This window comes from Aulonocara stuartgranti (assembly GCF_965226115.1).
Source record: "Aulonocara stuartgranti genome assembly, chromosome: 7".
NCBI lineage: Eukaryota > Metazoa > Chordata > Actinopteri > Cichliformes > Cichlidae > Aulonocara > Aulonocara stuartgranti.
The window spans coordinates 16,154,561-16,167,406 of record NC_138945.1 but is presented as its reverse complement, the minus strand read 5'-3'; the positions used below and the strand labels follow the sequence as shown (position 1 = coordinate 16,167,406).

The 12,846-nt window shown below is 40.5% G+C and overlaps 2 protein-coding genes across 2 annotated transcripts in view; both read left to right on the top strand.

Annotated features, from left to right (window-relative positions):
* Positions 1-5,345: 5,345 nt before the first annotated feature.
* The window catches only part of dab2 (DAB adaptor protein 2), a 33,577-nt gene continuing 26,076 nt past the window's right edge, over positions 5,346-12,846 (top strand). Inside the window, exon 1 of the mRNA XM_082541875.1 lies at positions 5,346-5,370. The gene's annotated coding sequence lies outside the window, so the exon portion shown is untranslated. The remainder of the gene's footprint in view (positions 5,371-12,846) is intronic.
* On the top strand, positions 6,567-8,741 carry gas1b (growth arrest-specific 1b). The gene has a single exon (XM_082540558.1). The coding sequence runs from the start codon at positions 7,051-7,053 to the stop codon at positions 7,828-7,830; it is 780 nt and encodes a 259-aa protein (XP_082396684.1). The 5' UTR covers positions 6,567-7,050; the 3' UTR covers positions 7,831-8,741.

The following is a 12,846-nucleotide window of genomic DNA, read 5'->3' as shown; positions in this document are numbered from 1 at the left end:
TCACAAAAACAGCAGCTTCTCCAGTTTATGTCCCTGCAGAGTAGCATGACCAGAATGAAGCAATGATAGCTACTCTATCCAGTTAGAAATGCACAGGACTGACTGGTTGTAATCAAATTTGGTCCACAGATGAGAAAAAAATGAAGATAAAGCACTTGCATTGGATGTTATCAGTCCATTCAAGGTGCGTTAGTAGAAATCGATAAAGTAGGGTTTATCTTTAGATCTTAGCGTGCTAAAACAGCACACTACTGACCTTTTGTAATAGTTTTTGAAATATTATTTCCATCTGGTTGTGCAACACAAAGAAAGAAAACATAAAAGCGGTTTAAAACTTCTTCCATGATGCTAGATATTAGACCTGCCATCTGACTGGCAAAGCTTTTCTCTGCACAGTGACAGCACACAGACCCAGAGAGCACATGTTTAAATTAAACAAACTCTGTGTTCCCAGACCACCCTGACTGGAGCTGTCACTGCAAATACTTAATTCCCCATCCAGTAAGAATCCATATTTGTACCCAGTACTTCATTCATCAAATACTTTTTTTTCTTGGAGTTTCCATGGTCACTACACATGAGACCCCATTTCATGTTCCCACATCTAAAAGCCAAAAGCTTCAGTCTGACATCCGAGTGACTGTAGTACAATAAAATACCCACTCCGGTAATCCACCCAAAGCTTTTTTTGTAACTATTGCTTTTCTCTTGTGTAAGCTGCCAGAAAATGTTTTGGCCACTATTTCACTAGGAAATATTAATGCTCATGAGCACAGCATGACCAAAAACACATAAGAGATATAGAGTATATACATAATGACTACTTAATGGCAGGAAAATAGTTGGCATGGATCAGTACATCAGGACAAAACATTATCCTGCTTGCGTGTCCTTGAAATGATTCTGCAGAAAGGTTGGTGTCTCTTATTTTTATTTGAGGTGGTTCAAATCGAGTACCGAGGTCTTTTGCAGCATTTGTATACAGAAGCAGAAAAAAGAGTCTCCTCAAATGCTCTTGATTTATTCTGTGGTGTCATGGATGAGGACAATTGAGCCAGACCACCACCAGTGCTGCGCCTTAAAAAGGGTGGTGTGTTTGGATTAAAGGCATGCATGTGGTTACTGTCACTGAAGATAGCCTCATCTGAGCTCTGACCACAACGTCTTCATTAACTGAAGCCTGTATTTCTTCTCCTTGTAGGGTTAGTATGTATTGTAACAAAAGTAATTGTACATTTGTAGATGTTTTTGTACGAGGAATGCCTCACTGTCCTAACACTTATTGTGCATGTCTTGGTCTACACCATATAAAACTTTGTCAAATTGAGTTGTACAACAGAAACTGCTGACACTCAGCAGGATCTCAGAAACCAGCCAGTATATATTTACTATGTCTAGCCCCAGCTTTCCAAAAATACTCTGCCAGAATCTTCTGGGAACAATGGCCCATGCTACTCATACAGTGTCTTTAATTCTGAACATCATTGTGATTACGCAGGCAAATGTTAGGATAGGCCACATCTTGTCTTCGGTCTCCTGAAACAGCAGCTATGCCTGAAAGACTGAGTTTAAACGTGCCTGTCACTGGCAAGATGCCAGATGGAAAGGCTTACGTGTACAGAATCAAAACTGGCTGTTCTGCATCCTTCTCACAGCCCTGCAGAATTCACGACCTCTTTTTAATTTGTGAGAGTCGTCGCTTCTGGATCAGCTCCTCCATTGAAGGCTGCTGGTGACATTGACTACGTATCGTGGTGTTGCTGAGACGGTCACAGAGGGACACTCGGAGAATCTGATGCAAACAGCACATTCGGAAGACCTCGAGCTTGTTGAGGTCATGCTTGAGAATGAAACAGGTCTCAGATCCACAGAGAAGAATGGGCAATACCAGTGTGCAGTACAGGTGATGAGAGTGGTGAGGGTGTCTTCTTCCAGATGCACCATCGGAGGGAGGCGAAAGCCGCCGCTTGACCGACTCTTGAGTGCATTTCCGTCATTGATGCCACTTTGTGATGGCAAAACGAGTGTCTACTGCTCTATCTGAAGCTTAACTCTCTGTTCCAATCAGTTTAAGAGGCCCCATTTGATTTCTTCCAAAATTGTCAAGAGGAACACAGAACACAAGTCTTTTGTAATGTTGGCTTACTCCCTGTGGTGTTAGTGTGTTCCATAAAGCAAGCCAAAGGAATTTTTAAAGTCTTGCTGATGGGAAACCAGAACAGCAAAACAAATCTGTTATTCCTCACATCACACACCAGGATGACCTGTGTTTGAACTTATAGTTTTGTTCCCGTCTTTGAGCTCAAAGTCAGTCAAATCTTTTTTCCTGCTGTGGTGCACCGCTTCCCACACAGGGGTGCAATAAATCACAGAAATGTGGTATGATCCTAAAAACTATGTGGTGTGATAAGAACAGGGGGTGTGCTAGAGTCTGGACAATATGAAAAGAGAAAGAATATTCTGCAAGCATATATATCAACATGCCTACATATATAAAACTATCTACAACCATGCAGACAGGTCTGTGAGTACACAGAGTAGGCATTGCAATGGGTTTCTCTAATGCTAATTCATTATGTTAGGATGAAATCTAGTACAAGTTTACCAACAGAATCATCTTGGGCCCCCAGTCCCTCAGGCAGTCATCCGTCTCTGTGTATTCCCCAACTGGTTGGAAATTTGCTGTGAAATCTATTGCTAAAGTCCCATTCACTCAGGGGTAGAGAATTTTGAAGGTTGACTTTGGCAGTCAGCTAGAAATCATGACAAGGAGCCTTTTGGTGCAATACCTTTTGTGTGAATGATTTCACACGGTGACAGCCAGTAACCTCCAGCAACTGCTTGCAAAAAGGGTTGGGGAGTAGACATTTTTTTCTAGTAACCGGAGACTGACAAGAGGTTGCTGACCAGTTTCTAGGCCTATGTGACTGAGAGCTTTGATAAGCAAAAATTAAATTAGTTTCAATTCAAATATATGTACAAAGTGCAAAATCATATCAACAGTTGTCACAAGGCACTTTATATTGTACAGTAAAGACCTTAAAATAATGAAGAGAAAACCCCAGCAATTAGACAAACCCCCATGAGCAAGCACTGGAAAGGAAAAACTCCCTTAATATCAACAACTAACTAACTAACTAACTAACTAAGAGGTCTTTGATAATAATTAACAAAAAGTTTCTAAAAAATTCATTTATTTAACGTTCATGGTGGCCCTTCCTGGTCTGAAATGTGAGGTCAAATCAAACCTCCATTAAACCTCCGTTCTCTCTTATGGCCAGCAGGGGTAACTCTCCTTGTGAAAAGAAGTTGAAATGTACAAAAGTCAATGATCAAATTTCTCTGCTTTTAACTTGATTTATTGCCTCTCTGAGCATATTCCTAGTGAAATCACGGTTCTAGTTACTATTTTCAGGTCTTCTTCATTAGAGCAGGATTTTTTGTTTTGTACATTGTGGTCATATTTAAACTTAAAAAATGATAAAGCAGAGTATGCTTACATGTGTGGTTCCCCTGTGATTGACAAGTTGCTGCTATATGGGTGTGTAGTGTACGTGGCTTCACAGTGAGATACACCCAATGGGTTTTTTTCACCTCTTTCTCCAAGGAGAGGACTGTAGATTATTTTCCTAACCTTCTTCTTTTTCAGTATGAATCCCAGTTCATACCAAAGTTAATAATGGGAGGTTCTGGGACCAGCGTTAGGTGTTTGCTTGACTCTTGGACACATACAGTCAAGTCCAGTTTCAAAGCAGTAGCCCAAAACTAGTGTGTGACATAATGGTGACTGTGTCCATATATTCTGTTTACATTCTATGGGTGACAGAAAAGGCAGGAAGTAATCAAAGTTAAGATTAATTTAACATAACCCAGAATTCTTCAACAAAATTAGCCTAAAAACAAGACTTTCAATCCTTTAATCCTCTGGGAACGATCGTTTTCATGGCACTGGATCCAAAGTTCTTATAACATCTCTGATTCTATGCCACAGTCGTTGGTTTTTTTGGGGGGGTTTTCATTGTGTGCCGACCTTGCTGCCATTCTGTTAGCAAAGCTAAAATTACTGAGATCCCTGAGATGTGATCCCTCTCGTGTAATCTTGCAGATGCAGACCTGGAAAACCAAATGACTTGCTGTGTTTTCACCCTAATTTGAGATGACACTTATACTGCATATGCATGTAAAACTATCCACCATCAAGACTAAGCTGTTTTCTTGTTTTCACAAAACTGTATAATTCCTGCCTTTTGTGTAAGAACCTCTGAATCCAGCGTATTTGAGACAGACATCTGAGAACTTTCCAGAGGCAGAGCAAAAATGAAAAAATGTCGACAGCAAAACATTTGGCAGCTTCTTAATACTGACTCCTTTTCTGCCCCCCACTTCTTTTGCTGCCTCTCTCAGGACTTGGAAGCACTTGAATACAAAGTCCAGTTAATTGTTCTGGCAGTTCAGCTTGTGTGTAATGACTTCTGACAGCAGTGGAGACAAACTGAGGAATATGTCTGTCTCTGCATGTGTATTTACAAATCTACTCTGGGGAACCGCATTCCAGTTCTGGAAACACTATTACTTACAAATCCCCCTGAACTACTGCATGTCCAGGATCTGGGGATACTCGTTTGAAATAAAAATGAACAGAATGAAAAGTAGGACAAGACCATGCAAGACGCTGGCCTTGTATTTCCATCAGAGCAACGTGAGAAGTTTTGGTATAAAAGCAGAAAATGTAAGTGATCTATTGCAGTAATTTAGGAGGTACAGTTTGGGGGGAGAGCATTTGCCTCGTCCATCATAAGAGCGGCTGGCTCCACTGAATCTGGCTGTTGTTCCTAACTGGCTGTAATCCAACACGGATGGGAGTTGGGTTCTGCTGTGCATTATGAACTCCTTTTAAAGAAGTGAAACACAAGTGTGACCAGGCTTTTTTCTTTAATTCACGCTCAAAAAACCATTTGTAGCAGCTTTGTATTTCTGAGAATTCTAACCGAACTTTGAACATAAGGAACAAACAAACAAACAAATAGAGTATTGTTGGTCTGCAGCATTTCGATTTCTGCTAAGGGCCGTGTTTTGCCTAAGCAGTCCTGGATGATGTCAGTGTCTTTGTAGTTAATGGGAATCCTTGAGCAGTTCACCATTTGAGCTTTCTCTAACCTCCACTTTGATGTTGCTCTAAATTGAGTCTGTAGCCAGCCTGTTGCTCTGGAATGCCAGCTGGATGAGGCTGAAGGAGGGTGTTTGGGTTGTTTGGCTAAGAAACTACTCTGCACTTGTCTTGACTCCTTTCTAATCTCTCTAATTGGAATCGGGGGTCCAAGAATCGAGAGCTGCCAGATCTTTGTGGTCATCGTTTGGTGAAGTGACGAGGTCAGACGTGGCTTCTTTCCCTACACTTTGTTCTCCTGGCCCCCAACAGATCTATTCTCTTCTTATTTGTGGAGCCTGCACGCTTAATGTTTGTTTACATTGCATGTGCCTGCAGTTTTTAATCCCTCTTTTTCCTTGCTAAGTGTTATTGTTAGGAAATAGGAAATACCCTTTACCAAATGGTAAAGAACTGGATTTTGCACAGCTACTTGCTTACACTTGCACAGGATGTACTGTTGAAACAAAAAGAGCCATATCTAATTTTTTTTCTTTTACTTTTTTTTTTTTTGCTGTGGAGGCATCTGGTACTTTCCCAGCTTCATATGTGGAAACCATAGCTCTAAAATCTCTGAGCTGTAATGTTATTACTAATGCGTGTGAATGTGTTAGTACAGAACTCTTGGGTATGGTGTATCATATGGACTCCATGCTAGTTTTATGATGGAAAGTGTAAGACAGGAGCGCTGCATGTGTTTTAGCAGCTGTTGTTTCTGCCTGCAGGGAGGCTGCAGAACTCCGATGTTTTCCAAAGACATTCTGCTTCATTGTACCCAAGTCTCATCGCAGGGATGAGCAGTTTTGAATGACTGTCTATTATGCATGTTTTAAATTCTAATTTTAATCTAGGGTAATTTAAAGCTGCAAAGCAAGACATTGGTACAGAAAGAACATAATTTCCATAATGACTGCAACGTGTGGTGTCCTAAAACACAAATGGGCAAATATTTACCTTTATAAGAGTTTTCACTAGAGGTGGATCCAAACATCAATAGTATCGATAACCAACGCTGGTATCAGGGAGATACTAGCGCGACAGTATCGATACTTTGCTTCTATTGTCTAAGTTCAGTAAGTAGCCCACTGAATTGTCTTAAATTGTGTGTGTGTGTGTGGGGGGGGGGGGATATGAAAAAATGTACCCCAAATATGCACTAGCTTTTGTTGTGTTGATTTGTTATTATACAAAGTATCATTAAAATGTTGAAGATTTAAATCACGACAGGCTGATCTTCCCTAAGAAGGCTGCCTTTATAGTTTAAAACTCAGAACATATTTACTTTGTATCATTCCAAAATTTGCAGTATTGCACAGTACTCATTTCATCACAATGAGATGACAAACGTGTAAAAGATTTCTACACATACATCAATTACGGTCTTCAGCGGTCTGCGTCACGACCGCGTGTGACGAGCGAATCAAAACAGTTTATCGGACCAATGGGACGCGGTCCCTGCGGAACCTAGTCACCCCACAACTACACAACCCGCATTTCAAAGCGGTTGCAGCTGGAGTGGATGTGGATTAATAGTGAAAAGAGTGACTTTAGGATCGAGTGTTCCCAGTTGCATGTGGAATAAACAAGCTGTGGGTCTTTCTTTTTTCTTTTCTTTTTTTCCCTTGTAAACTTCACCAAAACTTTTTTTTTGTGGACGACAGATGCAAAAGTGAGGCCACTAGAGAGGAACCGCACGGACGGAAGGGGGGAAAGTGGAACTTTGTTATGGATTTCGGAACTTTTAGGATCTTAACGTGATGCGCTTGTTGTGCCTACTTTGTGGCGCACCGCTAACTTCAAGTCACCGACTTGTGACGTGATCTAAAATCATCAGGCAGTAGCTCTCTGAACTGTTGATGCGACAGGATGGAGTAACGCTTTTCTAAGATTCATTCTCGGAGGAAATGGGAAGTCGTGCCACATTGATGGAGCGAACAACGGTTTTTATATACGGCGTGTTGATCCTAATCCTCGGTCTCTGTGTCGGATCTCCCAACCACAGCCACCGACTGGTCTGCTGGAAAGCCATCCTGAAGTGTCATGCAGAGCCAGAGTGCCAATACGCCTACAATCAGTACATCTATGCCTGCGCGTCTGTTTTGAGCGGGGAACGCAAAAAGTGCCCCAGTCACTGCGTGTCCTCTTTGATTCAGCTCAATTTAACCCGGAGCGGCCCGGCTCTGGAGGACTGCGACTGCGCCCAGGACCCGAACTGCAGAAACACCAAACGGACCATCGAGCCGTGCCTGCCGCGGACTAGCACCATGGGCTGCACCGAGGCCCGGCTGCAGTGTGAAATGGACCCGCACTGCAGCTCTGCCATGGGGGATTATTTATATCACTGCCGCAAACTTTTCGGTGGAGAAAGGTGCTCAGATGCGTGTCGCAAAGTGATAGCCAACATGCGTTCCATACCTAAAGCGCAGCAGCTGGACACCTGTGTGTGCGACGGCACCGAAAGGAACATATGTGAGTACATCAAAGTCAGCATGAAGACTTTCTGCTCCGACTCCAGTGACAGGTACGCGGGAAGCGGTTTCTCAGACTCCGAGGAGGACACTGAGAATGATTATATGGATCTGGAGGATGAGCCATATGTGGAAAACTCAAGTGACACCGCACATTTTCAGACTGCTGTGTTCAATACTCTGACTACCATTCTGGTTTTAGCCAAAATTATCTGAAAAGAGTGGGAAAAGGTGCCTACTATCGGGGACAGTTAGACCAGACAGGAGCCTAACCCGTGGGACTGGACACCAGAAACAGAGACCAAACTAAAAATGTGTGTTCTTCTAATCAGAACATTCTATTTTATAACTCAACCAAAACCTTCTACTTCATGTCTACAACAATGTATTTAACAACAGGGCTTATGACGTTTGTCAGTCACTGTTGTGGATCAGATAGTAGTTATATTTCAATTACACATTTAAAAAAACATCTTATACTTTTAAAGGAAGCTATTTTTGTATGTTGGTATACATAAATTGTATAGTATATTGTAAAAAAAATAATAATAATTTTGTCTAAATATTTGTTTGGGTGTTATATATATAGAGAGAGAACATGAGATTTTGCACTGTATCTAAAAGAAAGTCCTGTACTGCATTATCACCACAGAGGAAGGAAATGTGCTTCATTAAAATCCAAAACAAAAAAAAAGAAAGCAAAAATGCCTCAAGGTCGTTTTTATTCACAAGCAAGACTGTGAAAGCTCTACAACACTTTCACTTAAAAAAGTAACCCCAAAAGTTGATTAAAACCACTAAAATGTGTTTAAATCCCAAGGCGGATAATGAATCTGTGTAAAGAATCTCATGACCTTGAAAACATGGTGTTTGCTTAAGGTATAAAGTGTTAATTCCAAACTCAAACAGACTGCAGAAGGCCAAAACCCTCCTCCTTGGGATTTGTGGAGAAGTATTCAGTCGGTTTGTTTATTTTCACCCCGTGTGTTTGTCCAAAGTCTTAACAAAGGCACACTGATTATAAGACAACATGTCTGTGTTTGGGTGAATGAAGATATTAAGTGCCCATTATGAACACAGACCTTTGAATGTACATGCACATTAAATAAATAGCATTTTTAAAACTATTTTTGTCCTTGGACTTCCGTGTGTATTTCTCTAGTATATAGAATAGAATAATCCTTAAATTGTCCCACAAGGGGAAATTTGGGTGTAACAGCAGCAAGAAAGACACATGTACAAACAAACAGTACACAAGACACAGATCAGAAACATACACAATTTTTACATATTTACATCAAGGACAATGGTTACCACAAACAGAGTACCGTACCGTTATTAAATTGAATAAAATTAAATACAGATAAGAGGCAAACCCTGGTTATAGTGCGAATCGGTTGATATAATAGTGCAAGTTACAGCGCTGATGTAAACATCTATGTTGGGAGTAGTTCTGTTTGCATATAAGCATAGTTTTGGCGTTGTGTGTATTCATCAGAGGAGAATGCTGAAGTGGTTTATTCACAGTATTCTGTTTTATTTTATAACATAAAATAACACAATTTATGGTTTTCATTCTTCAATGTCGCAAGTAATCATTTCATTCATTTGTTGGTCTGCATTTACACCACTGGTATTTTTTTGCTATTTAAACCATACCTGAGTTGCAATATTAAGTGTCAGTACCACTCAGCAAAATCTAGAGCTAACTTAACCCAGATTAAAAGGTCAGTGGTATCATAATAACCTGTAAAAATCCATATCCTGTACTGTGTTGCAAAGATGTTGCCCAGAGTCATTGAATTGTTTGTGACAACTATGTTTAATCAGTGATAGCAGTGACACATGCTGTCTGTCTACATGCCTGTGACTCATGCAATGAGTCAGTCAGCTCAGTATACCGAAACAGCCAGTGTCCCATCCTTCTGGTGTTTTGAAACCAATAATGGCAGCCATTTTGCTTTTAAATAAAAAGAGATGGGCCCATTGTTGAAGGAAAAGTCAAGTGGCACCTCTATTATGCAGAGACAACCCCCCCCCCCCACCCCCCCAACACACACACACACACACACACAATGGTGCTCTGGCACAATACGAGTTGCACTTCATTCACTCTGTCCTAGTGTTTGGGAGTGGGGGGGGGGCATGAAGAGGCAGCTACCTCAGAAGAAGAGAGAGGAGTTATGTGAGAGAGTTTAGCTTAATGGCTCAGTCTAATTCCTGCTGACGCTCTGTTAACAGTTCTTCATCTGTTTTGGTTTACTTATAAATAAGTATATAGAAGTATATAGTCATTGTCTCCAACTTCTATCAGAGGCTAGGAGGATAAATTCCTTCAGTTTTGTACACTGACTACACTGTGGAAAACATCAGCTGTTAATTGACAGCTGTAAACAGAATAACCCAAATAATAAATCCTAGAAAGGTCGTAACTGTTAAAAAAAAAGTTATGCAGAAGGGGCCTTTCTGGGTCTTTGTTATGAAAAGAAAAAGGCTGGTACTGGCACTTTAAGAGAGCAGGCCTCCAATCCAACCATTAATAATTGTAATGCCTTTTTATTATTGTTTGGGATAATGAAGGGATGAGAGTCATACGGGGGCCCCGACAATACATTGCCCTGAAATGTTTTCAATTAACTTTTGGTACCAAAGAAAAATGGGAAAGTAGTGTTTCATTCCCTGTGCTGAAACAGAAAAGAGTCAACAGGGGCTTTTTTCGTGCACGGAGCACAACCTCATTAAAATTGCCTCATCATAACTCAAACTGTTGCTCGGCCATCCTCCCCTCTGGCCCACCTCAAATCATTCGACCTCTAGAATATGCCGTGTCAAAGCAGACAGGCACATTTTTATTACTTTTATTGTTTACTTTGCAGACAATATTCAGGCAGTCCACGGTCGTTCATATGCAACTTCTTATCATTTTGTTATTTTTATGCTTCAAATGTTATTGGCTAAAAATAAAAAAAGAACATCTAAACTATGAAATATGTTATTTGAATTCAACGTATTTGGCCCAATCCCGTGGTTTATTTTGATGTCCCAACCTGTTTCTTAGCTCAGTGGCAATAAAATAAGTCATTTCCTGTGACAGTGCCACTGGACTTCTAAAGCAGCTCAGTCGCCAGCCTGACTTTTTTCTGCTGAGCTTATTTGGATACTCGCAGTCTTGGAGAACTGCTTTAATTCAATTATGCTCTAGTTTGCCTGAGGTGAACCCACAGAAATGAAGTTAAAAGGGACGAAACAAAGAAAGTAAGAAAGTAAAGAAAGAAAAAGAAGTTTCAAGGGCAACAAGTTGTTATGTTTAAGAAAGCCAAAGCTGGAATAAACAGAGGTAAACAAAAAGGAAAAGGTAAGCAAAAGCAGCAGAAACTACCACTGTTCTCCCTTTTATTTTGAAACCCATGCAGACTCTCAAACAGTGAGTGAGGCATCTTACTTGGTTAGACATTAGACATCCCTTCAGTCTCATTAAACACATGTAAATGATTAATCTGAAAAAGGATAATAATAACTAGAACTATTTGTTGTAGCTCTGTAAGATCAAAGTTTGCACCTGCAAAATATCAACATGTTCAGTTTGAGTATTAATGTAGCATAACCCTAAACTATAGATCACATAGCAGCAAAAGATTTGGGAGAATCTATTGTAGCAAAAGGATAGTTTCATTTTTTGTGAATTGCACAAAAAGTGACAATAAAACTCAAATGAAATGACTTGAATTTATTGATTTATATTTTGTGGGAGGATGATTGTTTGATTTCATTCCCAAAAAGCTACAAGCATTAAAGTTTCTAAATGCTTCTTTAGATATGGGCAACCCTTTAGCTGTGATCAAAAGTAAACAAACTTACTGCAACAGCAATGTAAAGTGAATAAACCCCAGTGACCCACAACAAGAAGAGGTTATGAGATGAGCCTGAGGAAGGGAGTACCCGGAGCTTTAGAGAGGTTGGGAAGGTGGAGGAGGGGGTTGATTTATGATTCAGGGTTAATGGGGGAAGGGATTGGACTGGGAGAGGGCGTTGAATGTCAGGGGTTTTCTAGCCTCTCTGAATTATGATGCAAAGAGGGAATATTTATTCAACCAATCAGATCAGGTTCTCGTGGATAGCTGGAGAGGAATTATCTTTTGGTTCCCTCCCCCCGGTTCCCTCCTGCAGTCCTGCTGAAGAGCAAGTTCTCAAGGAGTTAGAGAGGGAACACAAAACATCGCTGACAAGGGGTATAACTTCATTTCCACGGTGCTGGGACAGCTGTGTGAAGTAATCTGCCGTAGCAGCCCTCTAAAATTTCAATGCATTTAGTGACCCAGGGAAGAGGGGTGGGGGCGACTCCAACTGTGTTAGTCATTTAAGAGTGTGAGGCGGGGTAGTTTCACACTATTCTTCGGGCTTTTTGTTACCTGTTCCTCACAGAAAGCAAATGTTTGCGAGATTCAAAAACAATGCCACAGAAATGGAAACTGAGCATTTGTTCTGCAGCTTTGGAGAAACAAGCAAAGTGAAGAACTTTCTGATTTAAGTTGAATCTTTATCAAGTAGAATAACTTGCATGTTATAACTATATCACAGTGAAGTGTATTTTATTTAAGTGACGCCAAATCTTATTTTCCCCCATTGTGCATAACCAGATACTTCACAGACCAGCGGTCCCCAACCCCCGGGGCACGGACCGGACCGGTTGCTGTATTTATCCGCGACACCTTAAAGGCTGGTCCGTGAAAATATTGTCAGACATAAACCGGTTTGTGGCGCAAAAAAGGTTGAGGACCACTATCATACACTATTTGATAAAGGAAAAGCATATTATTATTTAGTATTTATCACAGTTCCTTCATAGCACATCAAATACAGATGTATATAAAAATATGCAGTATGCAGTTTAAATATGCATAAATATTGTCCCTCTACAAAAAAATGACTACAACATTGTAGAATTTAAACTATTAAGTTATCCAAACGAGTTCTTAGAGTGCAAATTTTCACACGGTCCCGTGTGATTCAGCATGTAGTATGTGTTTAATATTTCTTAAAAAGAAAAGAAAAAAGAAAGAGAGAACTGGGCAGTCTATTGATGAAGAGGAGTTCATTATTTTCTGCAAATGGTGCTGCTAAGGACGGAGTTAAGAACAAAACGTTTTCCACTAAGATAATGGCTTGAGGCTGGGTTGCTGACTGCAGTGAATGGAGTTTCCCTGGAGCTCAATACGGTCCCAAAGTTTTACT